The 27,394-nt window shown below is 30.1% G+C and overlaps 3 protein-coding genes across 3 annotated transcripts in view; all 3 read right to left on the minus strand.

The window, feature by feature from the left end:
• Window positions 1–27,394, minus strand: part of LOC113375603 (probable G-protein coupled receptor 27) — a 521,019-nt gene that overhangs the window by 44,155 nt on the left and 449,470 nt on the right. The gene's annotated exons all lie outside the window — the stretch shown is intronic.
• LOC113375604 lies at window positions 18,866–19,327 on the minus strand (the record flags this gene model as incomplete). The annotated part of the gene is made up of 1 exon (XM_026615535.1): window positions 18,866–19,327. A coding segment is annotated over one exon (462 nt), but the record flags the coding sequence as incomplete, so codon positions are not given.
• LOC113375606 lies at window positions 19,331–19,840 on the minus strand. The gene has a single exon (XM_026615537.1). It carries the CDS (start codon window positions 19,838–19,840, stop codon window positions 19,331–19,333), a length of 510 nt encoding a protein of 169 aa, XP_026471322.1.

The raw sequence follows: 27,394 nt of genomic DNA on the forward strand, positions 1-27,394 counted from the left end.
ACATTTGATATGTTTACCCACAGGCTGTTCCTTTTTATCCGACAGATGAATTTGAGAAAAATAACTAAAAAACTTATTTCTATAATTAGAAATTAATTGGGAATTTTACTAAACACTTTTCTAGAATTGTTTGTTTGACACGTGTTATGCATTGTGATGTAGTTTATTTGGTTTATTCAGTAAGATTATTATAAGTCAAATTAGACATTTGTGCCCCCCCCCCTACCCGACTTTCTATTAAAATATGAATGTATTTTATAACAATATGAAAACTAGTGGGCCGCAAGGTATCAAGCCTTAAGGCAAATTGATGGAACTTCTAGTGTCGTAATTAAACATTCGATAAATGAAAATAATAAATAATTGTTTTGAATGATTTCAAATAGATTATTTATTATAAACACATACTGTAAACTTATAAGTGCCTTTTAAATTAGGCGACAAGCGTATTCTACAAACAAATTTAACAAATTTATTTTATTTTGATAATTTATATAGATTTTTTTTCATTTATTTTAATTTTTTTGTAATTTTTTCTTAAAGAATACGTCTTTTTTAAAATAAACAGCACATCTCCTTTTTAATACGAATCGAATGTATTTTAAATTATTCAAATCGGTTCGATTCGATTTTTCTAAGGTATGTATTTCAAAATATCTAAAAGGTTTTGAAACGTAAAGATATATAGAAATTTTCATTTTGGATTTTTTTGCAATTACTATAACTTACTCTACGGGAAGTAGAGTCCCATTGAAAATGTCAACAATCACTATCTTCGTACACCTGGTACTACTTCATCATTTCCTGATTGATTACAATCCGCCTCTGTGATTTATGATTGCGAGGTGTAAGGAAATCGTCTGACTGAATAATAATTAAATCGCGGCGTTTGAGAGTCGATAGCCCGATTAAACAAGATCATTATAATTAGACGAATTAATTAGATTAAATGAGATACTGTTCAGAACCCTGAAATCGATTTATTGGATTAACTTATTGAAACTTCGATGCGGAACTTTGCATAAACACTTTAGCATGATTTTATTATCGAAACTATCAATAACGATTTCACTGAATTGAGTGTCTGAGACGGTGTTGTGAAGTTTAATTAAATACCATTCAAGATTGATGATTGAGAAGTTTGCTTGACAAGATTCTTCTTTTTTATATGTTTTACTTTAACTTGAGAAATTGAAAATTTTTCTTAAATATTTTTGCACTCGTAAAATCTCACACAAAATTTTATTATAATACGATAATACGTATTAAAAATTCAAAACCATTTATAAAGTAGTTTGGATTCGGTTTCAATGTGTAGTTAGTAATTAACGCATTTCTTCGATAGTTTTTAAAAATAAAGTTATTTCAAAATATTTTCCATTCACAATATGCAATTTCCTTCTATTTATAATTTATACTGATATATTTTAACATTATTGAAACCAATAAAAATATCAATTTGCATTTGTTTTATCGTTCAATTTACATGCTATTTTTATTAGTCAATTTCCAATATTGCAGTAATCATCTCTATACGAAGCATTTTTGGATTTTATCGAATGCAAATAATGGAGGATTAATAATAAAGTAATTGCAGTGTTTTCATTATTAAACGCAAAGCCAAAAATATAACTAATATTACCAGGGGATGAAAAACAGATTAAAAAAAAATTAATGTTTCGCCATATAAATATTCAATATTCCGTATTATAAAAATTAAAATTTAATAAAAATGATTCCGACATTGAAAAAAAAGGGAGTACAACCCTTGATAAAAATAAATAGCGTTTCAAAGTAAAACTAGTGAGGCGCATGGCATCGTGCCTTAAGGCAAATTGCTGGAACTTCCCGTACCAAAACTTATTATTTTTTTAAAAACGATTAACATTTTTGAAGAAATTTTACTTCGGAAAAATTAGATTTTTGAGAAGCTATAAATTTGACCAAAAAATACTTTTTTTTGAAAAAAAAATATTGAAAAAATTTTTTTTCTTTATTTTGACATATTTTGGAAGATCTAAACTTTTTTTCAAAGCAATCGTACTGCTTTAACTGCATAAAGACGAAATATCAAAGCGCGTAAGCGCCGCGTCGCCGTCTAACGCGTAAACATTGGTACGGCACCCATTGGAATGTAAACCAAATTTATACTTATTGTTAAAATCTCTATAAAATATCTGATAATTTGATGTGCATATGTCTAATGATCATTTTTGACCGCCAAATGACATTGTTTTTTACTTTTTTTATTAGATCTCCGAAACCGCTAGACCTGCCATTATGAAAATTGATCGGTTCTTCACCTTGTCAATACAAGTAAAATGTTTTTTGAATTATTAAAATCGGACGCTCCGTTCTCTTAAAAACTGAGTTACCGCTTTTGGCACTTTTTGCCCCGTATCTTCGAAACGGCTAGACCTGCCTTTGCCAAAAACTAATCAGCACGTCTCCTTATCAATACGAATCGAATGTTTTTTGAATTATTCAAATCGGTTGATCGTTCCCAAAATCGTCGACAAAAATTTGTATCCGCACATACATACACACACACACACACATACATCCATTTTTTCTATAAGGTATGCCAAAATATTCAGAAACCTTTGAAACGTCGAAAAATGCAAAAATTTTCATTTTCGATTTTTTTGCGATTACTATAACTTGCCCTACGGGAAGTTAACAAGTTCTATGTAGTTATAGAATTATAGAATAAAATAATTATAGAAAATTAAAAATTTGATTTATTAACTTCCCGAAGGAGAAGTTTATGTTTTTATCAAAAAATCCGACCAAATTTGGAAAAAGTATTTATGTGCGTGTGAACAGATTTTTTGCCGTAAATCGACGTTTTCTCCAAAACGGCTGGACCGATTTCAAAAATTTAAAAGCCATTCTATGTATCTCGATGAGGACTTAGCGTTGTGAGTCAATCTGCCGAGCCGTTTCTTGGTAATTTGAAAAAAAGCGTTAAACTTTTCGTCCACATTTAAGCTCATGCTACCGAATCGATTTTGAAAAATCAAAAACTGTTTGAAAAATATTAGTTGGGAATGATACTGATTAGTTTTAGGTGAAAATCTACCGAGCCGTTTTCTTGTAATTAACAGTTGAAAAAAAAAAACAAAATTAGCGAATCTTTATAGCGAATTACTAAAATAGCTATAAAAATAGGGGTTGTTGATCAAAAAGTAAAAATTTTTGGTCGTATGAATTTAAATGCTACATCATAAAAAAATAAAAACAAAAAAAATCGTTCAAATATTAAAAATATATATAGGCGTGAACATTCTTTATCACTTAGGGGTATGAAAAATAGATAATAGCCGATTCTTAGACCTACTGAATACAAATATATAATTTGGTAAAAATAAGTAAAGCTGTTTTGAAGGAGTACGGCAACAAACTTTGTTACACCGAAATTTTATATATATAAGATATTATATATTAAAACAAAAGTTGCAAATTATTGTAGAAGAATATATTGCTTTCCTATTTATACAAAATTATAAATTTTACCTCTTTATATAACACGCTTCTGTAATTTATTCAATAACTTAATACATGTCGGCACTGCTTAATTAACTGGAATTTTACCTTCAAGCATTTGCCTAATACTCCCGATAAACGAAAATTATGTGTTAGTGGCATTTTGCCTTAAGGCAATTTGTGAACTTCCGAATTGTGTGTACATAATCGACTTATAATTAATAAGAATTGAGATTTAGCAACTGTTACGATGAAATTTAATGTTTTATTTTTAAACTTAGCAAATTTTAATGCATTTTAATTATAAACTATTTTTTGTAGGCACTTAGTATTTAACGAGGTTTATGAGAATCATCAAAACAAAAATTAACAAATTATTTGAGATCAGACCAGACAGATCTTTGCCGAAAATTTGCAAGGTTTTGAATTTACAACATTGATTTAGGATTTTTGCCAAAAAGTTTACAAAAAATTATGCACTTATCTGATAATTATCAAGAAAAACTGGGCAGAGATTTACTGATTAATTTATATTTAGATTTATTGATATATATATATATATATATATATATATATATATATATTTATTGATTTTCATCGAATGACATTATTTTGAAATCAGTACGGCCGTTCTTTTGAAAACATCGAAAAAATGTCAAATTTTGGCTCTTATAGACACACACATGCACATGTGCATAATTTTTTTTTCAAATATCTGGGACAAATTGAAGGTGGGAACATATAAAATTAGCACATTGAAATTTCTAAAATGCTAGAAATATAAACTTTTTGAAAAAAGATGTAAATTTTGATTCAAACTAAATTAACTAAAGTATTATGAACTATTCCCATACGTAGAGCAGCCAAGCATATTATATATATTACATATTATATGCGATAGCTTATAGCTAGGTGCTTGTTATAACAGTTTTTTTTTGAAATCATATCTTGTGACTCACTAATTATATTTTTATGAAATAAAGATAGATATTTCTTTATTTCAATATCAATCATTTTCGAGAAAAGTATCTTACCTCGTGTTAGGGTCTACTTATGTAAGAGCATGTAATAACAAAAAAAAAACAATAATACCTTTAATAAATTATTTTTGATTTATTTTTGCATTTTTTTCTAATGTATATTTGTTTAACACATTTTTCTTGTAATACATCTTACATTTGTCTACAAATTACAAATGATACACTCAACGAGTTGAAACATTATTTTAATATCGCTTAAGATCCTATTTAAAAATGACTGTTACTGGTTACCCCTGTAATAATCCACTTGTTCCCCTATATATATGTATATATATATATATATATATATATATAGCAAAAGAGTACTTCAATAGTACTAATTACACACTAAAATATCATAGGCCTACGAAAAGTAATTCAATTATAAAAATTTATTAAAATTTGAATTAACTTGACGCGTTTTTAGAAAATAATTCGTAGATTATTAGGCACATGCTCGTTGTGTAAAATTTATACAAAATTAAATAATCTGCAATAGCTTCTCACTAAGAAAAATCTGCAATAGTTTCTCGCTCTACAACAAGCTTATAAATCACCCATAAATTAATATATTGATTTCTTATTGATTAAGTCTATCATTCAAACTTGTCGGGAAGTTCATGAAACTTGCCTTAAGGCAGTAGCCACATAAAAATAGTTTGTTTATGTGATTAAAACGATTTAAACGATGGTTTTATTTATGATACCATCAGCTAGAGATTTTTTATTTATTTATTGGCTTTTGATATATTTGATTAATTAATATATGTTAGTTTAAGAAATTTACAAGCTCAATTTTTTATCCAACCAGCACTAAACATTTATGATTGATTAAGTAAATTATGAATTTGAAACTTACTGTTACAAAGGACAAAATCTGGAGGGTTTGCTAATACAGATTTGCAGAGGAATGTGCTGAATATGAAAAATAAAATTAATAAATAAAAATTCTGATTTGATTTGATCATAATCATAGCTTTCAAGTATTGTAAGCAATAATACCATCATCTTATGCCAAATTAACTAGATTTTATCATTTCAATCTCAATCATTTTTTCTTAGGAACGTGTGAAACATTCAAGATATATTAGCAATCAAATGCAAGATGATTTATGTAAAAATAAAGTATCAATTTCAAAAACATTGTTTGCTTTCCTGTTGCCATTCACAAACAATAGACAGAACGTGCGTTACAAATTGAATTTCAAGGCGAGATAGCTTTTATAGGCCAATATATTGCGTTTATGTTACCCAATGCACCCGAAGAAACTATTAAAGATTGCGAAACGCAAAAGCCCGTGAAAGGATTTCCCAAAGCTCTAGGTTGTAAAAAATATTGGACGGCAGTTGCTTTTTCTGTCGCTGAATTGATTCTTTTTTTTCACGTTTTCATACAGTGCCCGCTTCTGATACAAATATTACTTTTATATTTACGGTTAGTGACAATGTTTTAGAAATTTTTGCCTCATAGTTTTCGAGATAGATATTGTCAATTCAGTAACCGTTTTTTTTGGAGGGAGACATAATAAAAAAGCGTAAATATTTCGAAAAATAGTAGCAAAAAGGGAATATGCAATGAAGAATATGTGAGAGTTTTGATATACCTATATTAAACAATAATAACTAGTTGGTATTAGAATTTTGCCTTGAGGCAAGTTACATGAACTTCCCGAAATATGTAAATAATCGAGTTAATCATTAAAAAATAAATTAATTTATGATTGATTTAAATATACGAACAAACACGTTGACTCGGAGTATTTTTTAAGATGATATATATCATCAACAAAAGTTTCATAAAAATCGGCTTCAATTTTTTTGCAACAGTTAATTACAAGAAAACGGCTCGGTAGATTTTTACCTGAAACTAATCAGTATCATTTCCAACTAATATCTTTCGAACAGTTTTTGATTTTTTGAAATCGGTTTGGTAGTTTGAGGTTAAATGTGGACGAAAAGTTTAACACTTTTTTCCAAATTATAAAGAAACGGCTCGGCCGATCCTTGCTCAAGACTGAGAAACAATAGTTTCATTGAGATACACCAAATGGTTTTTAAATTTCTGAAATCGGTTCAGGCGTTTTTGAGTAAACGTCGATGAAAAGTCGAATTTTGACAAATGCCAAAAAAAACAATACTAATTTTTGCAAACTTTGACGAATTTTTAAAGCTAAACGAGTTGTTGTAGGGCCGTAATATTTTAGTATAATCTAGAAGACTATGGTATCTCTACCCTCAAAATATAATAATAAAAGTGGTCGAAAAATTTGTTTCAACACTTTATTACAAGGAAACAAAAAACCGGCCGAGCTCTGCCAAAATCTCATCAGCACTATTCCCAACCAATATCTTTCAAACGGTTTTCAGAATTTTCAAAATCGATTCAGAACTGCGTGCTATAACGTGGACGAAAAATTTTTCACTTTTCTAGTATTTACAAAGAAACGGCTTGGCTGATCATCACGCAAAATTGATAAACGCTAGTCTTCATCGAGATACATAGTATAATTTTTAAATTTTTGAAATCGGTCCAGCCGTAGCTCAAACTGCGTGTTGTAAAGAGTTAAAGTATTTTTATGTTATTTGAACAGCAATTAGAACTGAAGGACAAACAGTAGTGAAGGCTAATTACTAAATAATGATATTTTTACAATTTTTTGCCCCGCATAACCGCCGGCCAAAGGTTAGTTTCAATTGGAGACATATTATAATCTATATTTTCAAGTGAAAACAGATGACCTCCAACCCAGTGTAATGTGTTAGTTGAAAAATAATTTTATATTAACTTTGAAAGATTTATTAATTAATTGATATAAATAAGAGAGAGAATTGAGTAAAACTCAATAATAATAATAATAAAAATGATAACAATAATAATGATGATAATAATAATAATAATAATAACAATAATATGCTTATAGATATTAGCACTTAATCTTGTAAGATTTGCAGCATATACAACTCAATAAATACCTATTACAAACTATAAAATTCCAATTGCTAGCATTTTCAACCTTCTCCAAACAAACACAATTTATTTTGATATAATCTCAAATTCTATTTGTGCAAAAACTACATAACATGCGACAGCAAAGTCGTAAATCTCTCATACTCATATGACAAGACCTTGATTTTCCTAGTTCTTGGAAAAAACCTGTTTTTTCTCTAAAAATAAAAGGCTTGGTATATTTATAGAAGATGTCGTAGACTGGAAGGGCACAGATGCAATTAAAGTAAAAGGCGGGACAAAGCGAACGCGTTCCGAACATATTATTACGATGATTTTATCCAAGCAAAGAGTACGATGCATTAAGTGATGAAATCATGATAGCACAACTTTATATAAAAATAGAGAAGTCTATTGTCAAAGGATTATATACATAGACTCCCTGCACTTCATATTGCACAGCGCTAATGTTATTATATTCAAGAAAAAGTGAACTTAATGGAAAATGTACGCCAACTTTCAGAAGACTCGTGTTGTTTAGAAATATAATAAATTATAGTATCAAATTATGTAGCAGCCCACTTTAAACCAATATATTAAAATAAAATTATGAATTGTAAAAATATAATCATTACAATTAAGAACTGTTTTATCAATAGATATTACAAATAATATTATATATTTTTTAATTTGAAATTATTATTATTTTTTAACCTCTCGAAGGAGAAATTTATGTTTTCATCAAAAAATCCGACTCGCTAATTTTATGTTTTCTCTAAGTTTCAAGAATGAGACCAAATTTGGAAAAAGTATGGGTGTGTGTGTGAACAGACTTTTTGCCGTAAATCGACGTTTTTCCCCAAACGGCTGGACCGATTTCAAAAATTTAAAAGCCATTCGAAGTATCTGGATGAGGACTATCGTTTCTCAGTTTCGATCGGCCGAGCCGTTTCCTTGTAAATCGCAGAAAAGTGAAAAATTTTTCGTTTACGTCTTAGCCCGCAGTTCTGAATCGATTTTAAAAATTCAAAAACCGTTCGAAAGATATTGGTTGGGAATCGTGCTGATTAGTTTTTGGTAAAGATCGGCCGGGCCGTTTTCTTGTAATAAAGTTAAAAAAAAAAAATTCGACGATTTTTATGATTTTTTTTGACGGTAGATACCATAGTCTTACAGATCATACTAAAATATTACGGCCCTACGACAAGTCGTTTAATTTTAAAAATTCTTCAAAGTTTGCAAAAATTAGTATCGTTTTTTTGGCATTTGGCAAAATTAGATGTTTGATCGCCGTTTTCTCATAAACGCCTAAACCGATTTCAGAAATTTAAAAGCCTGTTGATGCATCTCAATGAGGACTATCGTTTGTCAGTTTGACGATCTGCCAAACCGTTTCTTTGTAATTTGAAAAAAGTGTTAAACTATTCGCCCATATTTAAGCTCTAACTACCGAATCGATTTTAAAAAAATCAAAAACTGTTCGAAAGATATTAGTTGGGAATGATACTGATTAGTTTTAGGTAAAAATCTGCCGAGCCGGTTTCTTGTAATTAACTGTTAAAAAAAAATTCAAGCCGATTTTTATGGAAATTTTTTGGCAATATATATCACGGTCTTATAGAACTTACTGAAATATTACCGCCTTACGACTAGTGTTAGAACGATAGTATCGATACTGAGTAAGTATCGATACTTTAATTTCGATAATGAGTACTTTTGGAATCGATACTTTGGGTCGATTCTTTTGGCGGTATCGATACTTTGCGCCGATTCTACTCAAAAAGTATCGGCTATATTTCTTGACCCCACCAAAAGTTCGACCGCATTTTATGAACACTACTCATTCTTTTTTGTCGTGGCGGCACCGCTCTTCATAGATAACGAACAAAAGAAGCGATAAGTCGAGTGCGATATGGTTTTTGTTACAGAAAATGTTTATGAATGCCCCTAGTTCGAAGCCAATGATTAACAATAAATAAAGGAATTAAAGTTTAAGATTACGTACGTCGATAATATAATTTCTGTTACCTCCGAGAACATATGTTTATCAACGATAATATATTTTGTATGTTATATGCAAAAACCTTGTTATCTGCGAAATTGTCACGTAACCAACTTTGGTTAAATAATTTATTAAGACATTCGATTTCCGATTCTAATTTTTAAAGCCGATACTTTTTTTCTAAAATAAATACTACTTCATAATCACTAAGTATTTCCATTAAAATTATTATAATTCCGATTTTAATATTTAAAGCCGATACTTGTTTTTTCTAAAATAAATACTACTTTATAATCGCTAAGTATTTCCATTAAAATTATTATAATTCCGATTCTAATATTTAAAGCCGATACTTGTTTTTTCTAAAATAATAAATTCTTTTTGATATAAATTAGCCGACATTATAATTATAAATGAATACTTTCGTCACAAAACAATGCTTTTTTTTAATAATGAGTATTTTTCTTTGTGATATAAATTAGCCGATACTAAATTCATAAATGAATACTTTTGTCACAAAACAATACTATTTTTTAATTAATGAGTATTTTTCTTTGTGATATAAATTAGCCGATACTAAATTCACAAATGAATACTTTTGTCACAAAACAATACTTTTTTTTTTAATTAATGAGTATTTTTCTTTGTGATATAAATTAGCCGATACTGAATTCACAAATGAATACTTTTGTCACAAAACAATACTTTTTTTTTAATTAATGAGTATTTTTCTTTGTGATATAAATTAGCCGATACTAAATTCATAAATGAATATTTTTGTCACAAAACAATACTATTTTTTAATTAATGAGTATTTTTCTTTGTGATATAAATTAGCCGATACTAAATTCATAAATGAATACTTTCGTCACAAAACGATACTATTTTTTAATTAATGAGCATTTTTCTTTTTAATATCAAAAAATTATTGTTTTAAACTTCTCAAAATATTGAAAATGATGCTGATTTAACAGCATCAAATACAGGCAATAGAATTTATCATAATATTGTAATTCGATCTGTAGTGAGTTTTAAATCTTTCTGCACTTAGGTTTGATTTTGATGAAAAGTACTCGATACTGAGTAGTATCGATACTTTTGCCACGATACTTTTTTGGAATCGATACTCTGCCTCGATTCTTTTTTCAGTACTCGGTATCGATACTTTGTCTCGATACTTCTAACACTACTTACGACAAGTAATTTAATTATAAAAATACATCAAAATTTGAAAAAATGAGTAATTTTTTGACGTTTGTTAAAATTAAAATTTGATGATTTACTTGGTATAGGGATAGAGTACTTGGTCTTAATGAACACACTAAGCCATTAAAGTCCAACGGAAAATGGTTGAAATATAAAAATTGCTGATTTTTGAAAATTTGCTTTTAGAAAATACTCCGTGTTTTTTGGTTTTCAATTATGTGTAATGAATCCACTCGGAATATTTTTAATCATTCATAAATTAATTAATTTTTTATTGATTAAATCGATTATTTATACATTTCGGGAAGTTCATGTAACTTGCTTCAAGGCTAAATACCAATTCCAACTAGTTTTAATTTTCAGTCTTAAAAAATTTGAATAAATTGATCCGCAAATTATATTTGATAAAATTATGTAGAGGATACTGGGTACCCTTGTGCCATGTTACGGTAGTGACAGTCGTCATCACAGATAAACAATACTAAGTTTGAGACAGGGATCAAGGAAAGAATGATGAATGTTGGATGAAGGTGAATGTTGGTTTCATGAATTGTTGTATTGCATTAAGTTAGTGCGCTAACATGATGTGTAGACTGAATTGTTTTTTTGATCGATTTCTTTTAATAAAAACAGTTACTTCTATACAGAGACATCACTCGTTAGTTATTTTGCTCTAAGTTGCATATTAGTAGTTAATTACCAGCAATTAGTTCTGTATTATGTGACATATATATATATTGTGATATGTAAATCTTGTTCCCTTTTGGTAACAGATAAAAAAATCTAATATAATTAAAACCAAATACGAAAGAGAAAGAAAAAGAAAAGTTGAAAACAAGAAAACAAAAAATATCTCAAAGATTTCTTGTTGAAAAAATTATGTTCTGATATACATATATTATTTTTATGGGTCCATCATGGTGTAGCTTGTTAACGCAAGTTCGAGCCTGTGCTCTAAAAATATGATATCGTACAGTAGCGATAACCATTTTCACTTGGAAATATAGATAAATAATATGTTTCCATTTGAAAATAAGTCCATCTCGGGCACTGCAGAGTGAAATGGCAATGGGAAATCACTCACACTATTCTTGCCTGAATCGAGTTAGAATTTAACTCAGCTCACGGACCTTTCCTAGAGCAGTTCTACCCTTTATTTATTATATATTGTTCATAAGCTTTGCTTAAATGATTATGTTGTGTTATGAAATATATTTCTGACAATAAAATTCATTATAAATCATTTTGGTATTTATAGCTATTGTTTTTCAACCTGACGGTTGTAATACTCGCCGTTTTCTTGTATTATTTGATTTTATGCGTTGCTTTTTATAATTAGCAGATACGTGTAAAATTTTATTTTTATTTGTTTATTTTGTTTTAAATCCATAAGTTGGAAATAGTACTGTTTAGTTTATGGTAAAGATAGGCTAGGTCGTTTCTTCGCGATTAACTGTTATAAAGTTTTAAAGAACATACTAAACTATTATAGTTGTTTAATTTGAAAAAATCATTAAAGCTTGATTAAACTGGCAGCGATTTTTGAAGTGATTCAAAATTTCAACTTTTGTTGACGTTTTCTCGAAGACGGTTAAACCGATTTCAACAACTTAAAACCCAAAACATGTAACTGAAAAAGGACTCAAGTTGATTTGTTTTGAACGACGTTCGGCCAAATCGTTTCTTTATAAAGGTGCATATAAGTTGGCAAAACAGCGTAAAATTCTTCATCCAAGTTTTCGTAAAAACATCTCAACCGTTTTTCAACTTTCCAGCTTTTGCTTTGAATGCTATGCATCAAATGTGCATTTATTGTTAAGATAAAAAGTAAAAGATGTTATTAAAAATCGTTTTCAGAAAGTATCAGCTCTTATGTGAACAATAAAATAACGACTATAGTGATTAATTCCATTTAGTATGGAAACATAAAAATAAAACGATATTTATGAAGCACCATTAAAATGTGTTTTCGAACACTGTACAATAGCACTCGCAGCTCTGAAGGGCATTCTTCAATCATATAGATGCACGAAACATGAAAACTATTTTCAAAATGAGAGACAATTCCTTTGCAGATACACTATTTGTTAGTAGAGAAATACTCATTAATCAAAGAGAATTTATAAGACGGTGCCAGAACACATGGTTTGTCAGAGAAGATTTAAGTGTTGGGAACACGTGTTCTATTTTATGACAACTAGATCTAATGTTATTAATATTTATTTTAACACACAAGCTTTGTTTAAGTGAAAAAATTAGCAAGCAAGCTTTTAGAATAAACAGGAAATTACATTTGTATTAAGTGTTCTAATTCGAATAATATTATAAAACTTATTCTTTTATAAAAATTTATATAATCATATTGAATTTTAATTTACCACAAATTATATTATAAATAATGAAACAAAATAACCCGAACAAAACTGACAACAAGAAACGTATCTAGGAAAATGCAAAAAATCTGAACAAAAACTGGAATATACCATACAAAAAGTAGCAAAACGCGAAACCGAAAAATTTCCGCATTAATTCAGACAGTAGGCTGATGATTACAGATACTTAAATGTTTCGGTTTTCTCATTAAAACAATGACTATACCATTACTTATAGATTGATTAGAACCTGTTCTGCTGCCGAACTCTATTAAAATAGTACATTTTATAGGATCAGATATAATTAGTTATATTTAACTAAAATGATGCGATAATAAAGATTGATAGATGACGTTATATGTTTGGAAGTTAGTACTTGTTACTTAGATGAAGCTTAGGATATTACTGATGTTACGTAGTTGAACATTTAGTTGATACTATTTGAAAAAGTTTTAATAATTTTAAATTATTTTTTATTGATTTACTTTTGGGTGCAAACGGCTTCTGATTATATTTTTGTTTAACCATATATTGACCAGACCAAAAATCTAGAGATCGCATCAAAACCCTACAAGTGTTACCTACGAGTAATGTTGATTCGTGACTAAACTTCAACCAGCAGGTGAAACATATTACTGCTAAGGCGTCAGGTAATTGGCCTAATATTGAAGGTCCTATACAAAGAAAAAGAATACTACTATCTTCAGTGGTTACCGTGGTGCTAAAATAAGGTATTTCAATATGGGCTGATGCTCTCAAGAGTCACAAATCGTCGATTTGGCAAGTCATATGCCGTCTGAGTGCCTTAAGAGTTGCTTGCGCATTTCACAAGAAGCAATGTGCGTCATTTTAGGAACTCCGCTTCTTATAGTTTTAGTAGAGGAAAGACAAACTATTTATCAACGAAGAAATCAACAACTGAATCGAAAAAAGTTGAGAATGGAACATCTGCAGAACAGCATAGACTGATGGCAACTCATCCCAAATATTAATGTCTGGCCAAATTGAACACAGATTAGTTAACTATTACACTAATATACAAAATTGCCGTATTGGACGAAATCGAAGATGCTGAGCTTGTGTGTTTCGTGTGCCCGCAATTTAGCGCACTACTAAACGATGTGGAGTGATATTAAGCTTAAAAGTTACCCCAGATACTCTTGTAAAAGTGATGCTGACAACTAAGGCTCCGTGGAATAGACTTGTGATCTTCGGAAAATAGAAGAGCGAATGGCGCTAATTAGAAGAAAGGTATGATTAAAACAGCAAATCATAGCATTCTAGATTCTCCTCCCTTAATGTAATGTCTAACGAAGGTTTTTCTAGAGACAAGAGGCAAGAGATAGGGAAAAGTTTTATTCGGTATTATACCCAAGAACCCACATACCCATCTTGGGATGCGCAAACTCATTTATAACAATTATTTTAATTATTAACTATACAAAAAAGTTGAGTTGCATCAAGTTCAAAGAATATAATGTCTTAGAAAGACGGAATATTAATTGAGAGACTGTTTATGGACAGAATGCATTACAAAATAAGTGATTATTTTATACTGCAAATTATTGCAATGAATGGATTAGGTTTTACTATTGATATCTTGTAATTTTTGTCGACGATTTCGGGAACACCGATCAACCGATTTGAATAATTCAAATAACATTCGATTCGTATTGATGAGGAGATGTGTTGATTAGTTTTTGGCAAAGGCAGGTCTAGCCGTTCCGAAGATACGGGGCAAAAAGTGCCAAAAATGGTATCTCAGTTTTAAAGAGAACGGAGCATCCGATTTTGATAATTCAAAAAACATTTTACTTGTATTAACAAGATGAAGAATGGATCAAATTTTCATGAAGGCAAGTTTAGCGGTTTTGGAGATCTAATAAAAAAGGTAAAAAAAATGCCATTTGGCGGTCAAAAATGATCCTTAGACATATGCACATCAAATTATCAGATATTTTATAGAGATTTTAACAATAGGTATAAATTTTGTTTACATTCCTATGGGTTCCGTACCAATGTTTATCCGTTAAACGGCGACGCGGCGCTTACGCGCTTTGAAGTTTTGTCTCTATGCAGTCAAAGCAGTACAATTGCTTTGAAAAAAAGTTCAAAATTTCCAAAATATGTCAAAATAAAGAAAACATTTTTTTTCAAAAATTTATAGTTTCTCAAAAATGTATTTTTTTCGAAGTAAAATTATTTCAAAAATTTTAATCGTTTTTAAAAAAATAATAATTTTTGATACGAGACGTTCCAGCAATTTGCCTTAAGGCACGATGTCATGCGCCCCACTAGTTAAATGATGAATTCTGATTGTGAGTTCAAATCGATGAAAGCCGGCTGGTTTCTATGCTTAATTGAAAAAAAAGCTTTGCAATGAAACTTACAATAACGATAGAGCTCATGGTCCGGAGTTCAAGTTAGTAAAGTACATTTCCAAAATAGACATAATATCAATTTAATGATTGTAAAAAAATGGAATTGTACCTCACGTCGTTGTTGAACAAGACCGTTGGCATCCTAGATTACAATTATTAATATCATTATTTATGATTTAATATTTGAATCGACATTGATGAATATATTTAGCTCAGCAAAGTTTAAATTGTATAAATGTGGATAGAAGATAGACTGATCTATTAACTTAAACTTTGCGCGTACGATATGTTGTTGATCACAGAACTATCTGTTACTAGTACTACAGATACTATCATGTAGTGGAGAAAAGCACAAAAGTTTGAGCACACAATTTTGTATGTAATATGACCTTAATACTCTGTTGGTTTTTTTCATAATTTTCGATTCCTATGGATAGAAAAACCTGCTGGTTAGTTTTTGGCAAATATAGGTCCATAGTCAAAAATTGAGTTTTCGAGAGAAAAAAGCATCCGATTTGAATGATTCATAAAACATACAATTCGTAATGATGAGGAGACGTACTGATTAGCTTTGTTAATGACAGTTCCATCCGATTCGATGAAACGATCAGTTTTTGGTAAAAAAAACATTCATTTTTTGGACAAAATTTTTGGAAAACTTTAGTTTATACATTACCAGAAAAAAATCTGATATTAATTTTAATTTCAACTAATAGGTGTGCAATTCTGTTCAGATAATTCTTATAAATATTAGGTACTTTAGTTTATATGTAATAAGGTACTTCATTTTAATTCCGGTTGATTATGTTTTGTTTATTTATTTTTCATGTAGACATATATAAATGTTGTCGCCCAATTAATAAACTCCAATTTATAATAATCTATTTGAAAACATTTAGAATTTTTTAAATATTTTATTACGATGCCGTGCAGCGATAGATCATAATAATTTTAAAATTAACACATATGGATAATTTTTAATAATATTTTCATTTTTGACTGTTACAGTTATGTATATAGTTATTATATCAATTAATATTTTTTATAATAACTAAAACAAGTTCTGAATCTAAAATAAATTATATATTTCCTCTATTCTGCTTTATATCCGTATTTCTACATATTTCCAAGCAGTAAACCGAGTAATATCAAGTTGTGTCATCATAAAAATTTTACGACTTTGTTACGAGACTTTAGAATAAAATAACGAGTTGCGGCATACATTAGTTCATGTCATAAAATTTTCAATTTATTCATGAAAAACTGTTCACTCTATTTTAACATAGTTCTAGTAAATTTGCAATAAAATTTTCTCTATTTTAACATGTTTCATGACTGCGTTTTACTAAAATTACAGTTTCTTTTATATATTATAAATCATTCTTTAAATTAATATTGTAAATTTTTTTAAGTCAAAATAGTCTTAAAATATAAAATAATAAAGTCAACATGTATTAATCAAAATTGAAATTAACGCACTATTTACTAGCGTTTGCAATTTATTATTAAAAATTCAAAAATTTTACTTGATCGCGATAAACTTCACTTGATAGAATTCCATCAAAATTAAAATTCTCATTTCAGATTTTTTTGCGATTACTATAACTTACACTACGGGAAGATATTATGAACATTAATTAACTTCCCTTAGGGCAAGCAAAAATGAAAATTTTTATGCTTTACGTTTCAAAGGCTTCTGAATATTTTGGCATAGCTTAAAAAAAATGGATGTATGTGTATGTGTACGTCTGTGTATATGTGTGTGTGTAGGTGTGTGTGCGAATACAATTTTTCATCGACGATTTCGGGAACACAGGCAGGTTTAGCCGTTCCTAAGAAACGGGGCAAAAAGTGCCAAAAACGGTAACTCAGTTTTTAAGAGAACGGAGCGTCTGATTTTAATAATTCAAAAAACATTTTACTTGTATTGACAAAATGAACAACTAGTTTTGGGAAGACAGGTCTAGCGGTTATGCCACTTGGCGGTCAAAAATGTTTATTGGACATATGTACATCAAATTATCAGATATTTTATAAAGATTTTAATAATGTGTACCCATTTTGTGTAAACTTATTTGGGTTCCGTACCAAAATTTTTAATTTTAAATTTCATGTATATGGTTCAAACAAATGTTCTCGACATTTTCGACAGTATGGAATAACCGATTTGAATAATTTAAAAAACATTTGATTTATATTGATAAGGAGACGTGCTAATTAGTATTTGGCGAAGGCAGGTCTAGCCGTTCCAAAGATACAGGGCAAAAAGTTCCAAAAACGGTAACTCAGTTTTTAAGAGAACGGGGCATCCGATTTTAATAATTCAAAAAACATTTGACTTTTATTGACAAAATGAGCAACTGGTAAAATTTTTGGTAAGGCAAGTCCAGCGGTTATAGACTCTCAACAAAAATATTTTAAAAAATGTCATTTGGCGCTCAAAAATGTTTATTGAACACATGTACATCAAATTATCAGATATTTTATAGAGATTTTAATATTGTGTACACATTTTGTGTAAATTGTTTTGGGTTCCGTAACAAGATTTTTAATTTTGTATTTTTTTCATATGGTTCAAACAAATTTCCTCGTAATTTTCGACAGTATGGAATAACCAATTTGTATGTTTCAAAAATCATTCGGTTTGTACTCGATCGCGAGGCGTTTCTGCAAATTGCCTCCGTTTCGGAGGTATGGAGCGTAAAGGGTGTAAAAACTGTTATGCAGTTTTTGAGAGAACGGATTATCCGATTAGATTAATTCAAAAAAACATTTTGCTTGAGTAGATGGTGTGCAAAAAATGCATTTACAGAAAATTTAGTGATTTCGAAAATTTAAAAAAAATCAAAACTTAAAAAAAAATTCAAAGTTTCAAAAAATTCAAACTTTCGAAATGTTTCATTCTTTAAAAAAAAACTAAATTTCGAAAAATTGAAAACAAAATGATTTTTTTCAAAAATTTGAGAATTTTTCGAAAATTAACACTAGAAAGACGGACCTACATTGCCTGAAAGCAGCCAAAATAACTGTGTCACGAAAAAAAATAAATAATGCGTTTAGAAATTTGTTTGAAATTAATTTTTAATATTTCATGTATTATTTGCATTCATACAAGTTATCTATAAGTGCTAAAAATAAAAAAAAATAGTTCATCTGAAAACAAAAAGTTAATTACATTTACAATTCATGCAAATATAATTTGAGATCTTTTTATGAGTACATTTTCCGTAGACATATTTGTTGCAACTTTGACACGTATTATTAGTTTTATTATTATGACAAAGTCTTCTTTGTCAAAATTTTCTTTTATTGGTATTTGATATCTGTGGGTCATCATTTTCCTTTGATTTTTTTTGTCTTAATGTCGTGTAGTCCGCGGAAAGCTGTTCTGCCAATTCAAACAAAAACTGTTTTCTTTGGATTTTTATTCCTGTCGCTTCCTTGTAAAGATTTCAAGCATTTATTGCAGCCAAATCCAAAATATTGAAAAATATTTGCAAGGGCCACCTACGCAAACTGGATTTCACGGTATATTTTCTTGACATTTGATCTGTCATGTCTACTCCATATTCCATTTTATTATAAAATTCTATAGTGTCAGGCAACATCTTTTTATTACTTTTATCGATTTTGACAAATTTATGTCTAGAACTCTGAACCGAAACTTTTTTATTTGGTTTGCTTTTATATATTGTCATGGTGGAATAGCGAGGCATCTTATCCTTGGTTAGCTTGGCTGCTTTAGGTAGTTCCCTTTTATTGGCCCTCATAGTTCCAACAAGCGCAGTCTTCTTTGCCAATAACTTTATCGCTAGCGACATACCAGTAAAAAAGTTATCGGTCGTGATATTGCTTCCATAATTTAGGTATGGCTCGACCAGTTTCAAAACAACATGTTCGCTGAGAAGCATTGACGATTATTGTTGCTCATCTTTCACCAAGTATGCAAAACCATTCAGAATATATTTACTACTGACATCTGACGCCAGCCAGATATTGATACCAAATTTATTGGGTTTATTGGACATATACTGTATAAATTTGCACCTGGCTTTGGTCGAAAACAGTTGTTCGTAAACAGTAAGATTTTGCCCTCGTTGATAGCAAGCTTGACTATTTGTTATAGATTTATCCCATACTTCCGAAACCAAAATAAGTTTATTGGTTTGTAGGCGCCTACTCCTTTCAGTTCTATTGTCAAAACAAATGAATCTTAGCAGTTGTTTGAATGTATCAGTTCTTTGTAATGGGCATAGTTTTTCTAAAAAATCTGGGACCCAGTTTGCTGACCATAGATAAATCAATTTCAAGTTTTTAGCCTCATAGGCTTCACGAGCATATAAAATTCCAATAATTGCACATATTTCCGGTAACGATGTTGTCCAATCGTACCCCATCATTCGACTGCCCTCTTCTTCCGTGCACATTTTTATGTGTTTGATAATATAATTATCTATTATCAACGAAAATGCACTGACAAGCTCACCTTTTATATTATTCCTGTAGCTTGTTGGTCCTTTTACGCCCTTGAAAACCTTCGTCAATTTCGGTCCATACAGTGCCGTCGGCATCTGTTTCCGTTTCTTGAGTGGTTTCATCAGTTTTTGAGCCACTACTTAGCACCCTACACCTTCTCCTGGGTACACTGATGGCACTTTCATTTCCATCAATAGCGATCACCTCTTCATCGCTACCCTAAGAATCAGATGATTCACGTGGAATATAATCCGATTCATCTTCAGATGATTGTGCTCAATTTTCAGCATTTCATTCTATGTCGGAACACTCTTCACTTATGTTTGTCAGCTTTTGCAATAATTCACTTCTCTTTGACATTTTATTTATAAGCCCTAAAAAATCAACTGAACAACGCGTTATACTGAAAGTTATTACGTGAAGAGGACCGGTCTAATGTCAATACTTACCAAAATTCGGTTATTTCTATGTAACAAATGCATTATCAAGCGATATATATATATATATATATATACATATATATATATATATATATATATATATATATATATATATATATATATATATATATATATAGGAGAAAGTCCCCTAGTGGCAAACACCTAAGGTTATTTATAAATAAATAAAAAAATATTTTACGAAATTTTATTAAATTAAAATTTATGTTAGATAACAAAGTTAGAAATCAAACTAAATTAACAAAAACGCAATCTTTGCTAAAAAATAATTAATACTATCAATCAAACTTTGGTATCAAAAAAATTGATTTTAAACAGTGGCAACTAGTACCGGACATTTCAAAATAACTTGCATTGATCACATATGTAGCCATCTCCAAACTCTGGAATGTCTGCACATGTGTCTTTGACGAATATTCTTAGATATTTCAAAAAAAAGTCACTATTCATCTACCCTTTTGGCTGGGCCGCACCGATGCTTTCACCATAAGCTTTTCATTCTTTGACTAGGAAATACGAAAAATGGGGGTATGTAGTGACCGTTAGCACTCATACAGAACAAAAATAAATAATTGGAATAAATTACGTAAATTTTCACAAGAAATATCAATATGCTTACTGACCGGCACTAAGGGACGACTTAGTGTCCGGGGCTAAGGGACAGACATTTTCGTTCATTTGATGGCATCTACTAAAATTGGTTAAAAGATTTAATAATATTCTACCATTTTACCGATAACAATCAAGTACAACTTTTAACTTTGCATACCATTCGAATGTAAATACATAAATATGCTAGAATTACTTCCATTGATGTTTAGGTGACGCCGTGATTTTGCGCCTAAAACAGGAAAGGGTTGAATCGTTGCTCTCGCCGTGGCCATGTGTGTCACAGGCAAGGCTTGGCGCGTGATTCTGTACCTGTGTGCCCCCAGTGCCTCTTTCACTTTTATTGTGAAATGAAAAGATTTATACTCGCTTAAACAATACGTGTTAAATAGAGTGTCCGGTGTTTGGTGCCGTCCGGCGTTACAGGAACACAATATATAGAGTAAGTAGGTGTATCTTCTATTCAAGATGTGCAACGTTTTCTTTTTTATTTGTTCTCTGATAACTTTTATTGCTACTAGATAATTGAAGTTGTTGACATTTCAATTTAATCGTGTATTATATTTCATCATATTTACGCAATTTTGATTATATTTTCAAAATTTTGTGTTTAGTATAAAATCTTACAATATTTGAATCATTTTCCTAATTTTCGGAAAAATATTTACTTTTATTAATTAAAAAGCACAATTTATGATCTTCATAGTAATTTGCATCATAAGAAAATAAATCAAATTCATTCGAATTTCATTAATATCAAAACAATCATTAATATCAAGTATCCGTATAAACATAAGACATTGATTGTAACTGCAAATTCGCAATGGAAATTTATACGAAAAAACAACATCTAGTAACTAAGTTTTTCAATAAAACTCTAATTGATGTTAATACTAGTTTAAAACATCACTTTTATTCATTTAATAACACAATTGATTATATTATAAATTGTGAAGTTTAAACACACAGATTGTACTATGAACGTTTTCCACGATCATCTTGCACCTCATCCGAGCTATCTTCGGAATTTTCAGTCGATGCATCATGTAAGTTCCAAAAAGTGGTTTTGTTTTTATGTTCACGTTTTCTCCTTAAAACTGAAATGATGCTTTGTTCATCGTGTAAACATCGACTGGAAGTACTTTCAGTTCTGGAGCAATGACAACGGCCAGCTTGATCTCGTATGTAAAAGGGATTTCGTTGAGTTTTTTTGCGAGTTGCTTTAGCAGAAAATCGGTTATCATCATAAGGTTTTTCTATCGGTGCACTTAATCTTGGTCGGCAATTATTATTAATATTCTTATCTTGTTGGTCTCTTCGGTCCTTACGTTCTCCCAATATAATTTCATCTAGCATCACAATCATATTCGAAACATCCATTCTGTGTTGCAGGGAAGATGTATAAGGATTTTTTGGAAACACGAGTGGACAATGTGCTCTTAAATAATCTTGGTTAGGACTATTGTTACTACTGCTTGTCTCCGAATGATTTAAATGACGCATTTGGATTTGCGTAAATGCGGGATCAGTTCTTAATCTTTTTCTACAATTATGTCCATCCATCCTGTTTAGCCCTAAAGACGCATCATTCCCAGATTGAGATCTTTCTGAGCTTCCTGAATCTTGGGCTGCTTGCTTGTATTTCTCTGTATAGGAGAGACAAACCAATAATTCGGTTTCTTAACTCTATTTATGCGAAACTTACCAAGCATTTTCTCTAGAAATTCCCTAGGCAGATGCTCATCAATATAACGAAAATTCAGCTGCAACTTCTTAGTTTCTTCTAGTAATTCGAAAGCCGCTCTTTCAACATAACGAGCGTTGTATGTTTGTAATAGATATTTTAAATAATCACAGATCGGGTTGACCATACTGTTAACCATGTATTCGGTAAAGGCGCTTTGGCCAGAATGATTTTCACTAGCTTCAGAAGGAGATCCTACTCTCTCATGACTTGGTTCGGGAAGACTATTACTCGCACTGCTGGTGGAGGGCATAGCTTCAGTCATGTCTTTCGATGGTTGCCTTCGGGTATTACGATTCAATTCCTGTACACCATCGACCGCATTTGAGACCCGTTTATCACTTCTGTTGTACATTTTTTAAATTTCGAATTTTATTTACAAAGAAAAATTTTCTATGAAATTTCAAGTCAGACTGAAATACGGATACTTAGAGCATTTGTTTTTTTTCGCATATGCCTACTTTGATTGAGATATAATTTTGACTATGTATTCATCTAATTTTTATACATCAATTATTAAAATTAATAATTCTTACATAACCCTACAAAGCCTAGTCAATATTAGAATATGATATATTCATATAGAGACGTTTCTCTCTCTCGAATTTTATGTTCAGAAGGGGCAGTTAGAGTACACTACAGACGCGAGGGCGCTGCTATCGGCATTCAAATTAATGGCGCAAAATTTGAAAAGGAAATGAATGAATTTTAATATTCGGGTAGTTGAAACTAAATTTGGCATTATGATCGCATTATGTTTTGTAATGATACAACAGTAATAGTAAATATACTTAATAAAAATATATTATAATAAATATACAATCAAATCAAAATAAAAATTCATATTTAAATGTTCATCACACCTAATCTACTGGAGTAATTTCTACACTTTTTTAACTTATTAATATGAATATTTAGTGAAACTTAGTAAATAATACTATAGTGTTAGTTCATTATATTGACTGTCATTTTTAACTTTTATTAACCAATAATCATCTCGTGCAAATTTGACATTCTTAAGCAATTTATTTTTTAACTTCCCGTAGGGTAAGTTATAGTAATCGCAAAAAAATCGAAAATGAAAATTTTTGCATTTCTCGACGTTTCAAAACCTTCTGAACATTTTGGCATACCTTAGAAAAAATGGATGTATGTGTGTGTGTGTGTGTGTGTGTGTGTGTATGTATGTATGTATGTATGTATGTATGTATGTATGTATGTATGTATGTATGTATGTATGTGTGTGTATGTATGTGCGGATACAAATTTTCGTCGACGATTTTGGGAACACGGATCAACCGATTTGAATAATTCAAAAAACATTCGATTCGCATTGATAAGGAGACGTGCTGATTAGTTTTTGGCAAAGTCAGGTCTAGCCGTTCCGAAGATACGGGGCAAAAAGTGCCGAAAACGGTAACTCAGTTTTTAAGAGAACAAAGCGTCCGATTTGAATAATTCAAAAAACATTTTACTTGTATTGACAAGATGTAGAATTGATCAAATTTTCATGGAGGCAGGTCTAGCGGTTTCGAAGATCTAATGAAAAAAGTAAAAAACTAGCTGTAAGTGGAATTCTGTCTTGAGGCAATTATGGCATCGTGCCTTAAGGCAAATTGCTGGAACTTCCCGTACCGTAACGAAATGTTCGTGGAATACTGAATGTTTTCAAATAAATTATTATCTAATTATTTTAAAATAAATAAATAAATTATTTTCTAATATTTATAAGAATTATATAAACTGAATTGCAGAGTTGAAATTATTTGTAAAGTATATTAGAATTATAGTAAGAACTAAAAATAAAATCTGAAATATTTTCGATATACAAAAAACTAAAAAAAAAAAAAAAAAAAAAAAAAAAAAAAAAAAATGGAACAAAAATTTTTTTTTTCCAAAATCAATTATTTTGTTAAGACAAGCAGAAAGTTCTTTGAATCATTTAAATCGGACGCTTAGTTCTCTCAAAAAATGACATTTTTTACATATTTAGCTCCGTATCTTCAAAATGGCTGGGCCTGCCTTTGCCAAAAGCTAATTAACACTTCTGTCAATCATTACTAATTGAATGTTTTTTAAATCATTCAAATCGGATACTCCGTTCTCTCAAAAATTCGATTTCTATTTTCTGCACTCTTTGCTCCGTATCTCCGAAACGGCTGGACCTGCCTTTGCCAAAAACTAATCAGCTCTTTTCCCTATCAATAGGAATAGAATGTTTTTTGAACCATTCCAATCGGTTGATCCGTACGCCCGAAAACGTGGGCGAAAATTTGTATCCATACATACATACACACACACACACACACACACACACACATCCATTTTTTCTGAGGTATGCCAAAACGTTCAGAAACCTTCAAAACGTCGAGAAATGTAAAAATTTTCAATTCCGATTTTCGGCCCATTACAATAACTTACCCTACGGGAAGTTAATAATGCCATTCGGCGGTTAAAAATTATCATTAGACATATGAACATCAAATTATCAGATATTTTATAGAGATTTTAACAATAAGTATATTTTTTTTTACATTTTTATGGGTTCCGTACCAATGCTTATGCGTTAGACGGCGGCGCGGCACATGCGCGCTTTGACATTTCGTCTCTATGCAGTTCAAGCAGTGCGATTGCTTTGAAAAAAAGTTCAGAATTTCCAAAATATGTCAAAATGAAGAAAACATTTTTTTCAAAAAAATTTTTTGTATCCAAAAAAAAATTTTTTTTTCAAAAAAAAATTTTTTTTTCATATAAATTTTTTTTTTTAAAAAAAAAAGTAATTTTTTGTCAAATTTATAGTTTCTCAGAAATCTTTTTTTTTTAATTAATTTTTTTTCAAAAATGTTAATCGTTTTTAAAAAAATAATAATTTTTGGTACGGGAAGTTCCAGCAATTTGCCTTAAGGCACGATGCCCTAATTGCCTTAAGACAGAATTCCACTTACAGCTAGTTTCAATTATATTCAGATCCGTGTAAAGTGGTAATCCAATTTTGAACAGCCGAGAGATTTTTAAACATTTTGTCGTTCGTGTAGAAGCTTATACTTCATTTTTCACAGAATTTCCTACAACTGGTCTTTTTCCTTAAAGTGTAATCTAAATACGATTAGACTAATTTCTCAATGCACAACGAGTATTTATGTTCTGTATCTGAGTTTGAAGCTGTTCTATTCATATTGTCAAAGGGCTATGCATTTGATAGTAATTCTTAATGAAATCTTTATTAATAAATGTACAAACACTAACTAACAGAAGAATCACAATTTGTTAACTAACACAAAAGTAACGCTGTCGTTTCTTAGTAACCCACATAAAACATTTGACAAACTTTTTTCATCGGTTCACTAACGTTAAATTTGCGGTTACAGTAGGACCTCTAACTAACCCTTCTGAACGCCGATTTTGTTCTGAGACAACTGGCCCTGCTTCGAAGGACAAAATACTAATTATTATTTATTCACTTCCCGTAGGGTAAGTTATAGTAATCGCAAAAAATAGAAAATTTCAGAGGTTTCTGAATATTTTGGCATACCTTAGAAAAAATGGATGTATGTGTGTATGCGGATACATATTTTCGTCGACGATTTCGGGAACACCGGTCAACCGATTTGAATGATTCAAAATACATTCGATTCGTATTGATAAGAAGAAGTGCTCATTAGTTCGATTCATATTGATAAAAGGATATGCTCATTTAGGCGAAGGCAGGTATAGCTAAAAATACGGGGCAAAAAGTGCTAAAAGCGGAAACTCAGTTTTTATGAGAACGACACATCCAATTTTAATAATTCAAAAAACATTTTACTTGTATTGACAAGATGAAGAACTGTTAAAATTTCTGGGAAGACAAGTCTAGTGGTTTCAGAGATGTAGTAAAAAAAGTAAAAAACTAGCTGTAAGTGGAATTCTGTCTTAAGGCAATTAGGGCATCGTGCCTTAAGGCAAATTGCTGGAACTTCCCGTACCAAAAATTATTATTTTTTTTAAAAACGATTAACATTTTTGAAAAAAAAATTACTTCGAAAAAATAAGATTTTTGAGAAACTATAAATTTAACAAAAAATTACTTTTTTTTGGAAAAAAAAAATTATTTAAATTTTCTTTTTTTTTAAATCTTTTTTTTTGAAAAAAAAATGTTTTCTTTATTTTGACATATGTTGGAAAATCTGAACTTTTTTTCAAAGCAATCGTACTGCTTTAAATGCATAGAGATAAAATATAAAGCGCGTAAGCGCCGCGTCGCTGTCTAACGGGTAAACATTGGTACGGAACCCATAGGAATGCAAACAAAATTTATACTTATTGTTAAAATCTCTATAAAATATCTGATAATTTGATGTGCATATGTCTAATGATCATTTTTGACCGCCAAATGGCTTTTTTTTTTTTACTTTTTTCGTTATATCTCCGAAACCGCTAAACCTGCCCTTATAAAAATTTGATCAAATCTTCATCTTGTCAATACAAGTAAAATGTTTTTTGAATTATTGAAATCGGACACTCCGTTCTATTAAAAACTGAGGTACCGTTTTTGGCACTTTTTGCCCTATATCTTCGGAACGGCTAGACTTACCTCCGCCAAAAACTAATCAACACGTCTCCTTATCAATACGGATCGAATGTTTTTTAAATTGCTTCATCCGTGTTCCCGAAATCGTCGACGAAAATTTGTATCCGCACACACATACATACTA

The sequence above is a fragment of the Ctenocephalides felis genome, unplaced genomic scaffold, assembly GCF_003426905.1.
Source record: "Ctenocephalides felis isolate EL2017-DRISC unplaced genomic scaffold, ASM342690v1 CF-g0.4_SCAFFOLD_01886, whole genome shotgun sequence".
In the NCBI taxonomy this organism is placed as follows: Eukaryota; Metazoa; Arthropoda; class Insecta; order Siphonaptera; family Pulicidae; genus Ctenocephalides; species Ctenocephalides felis.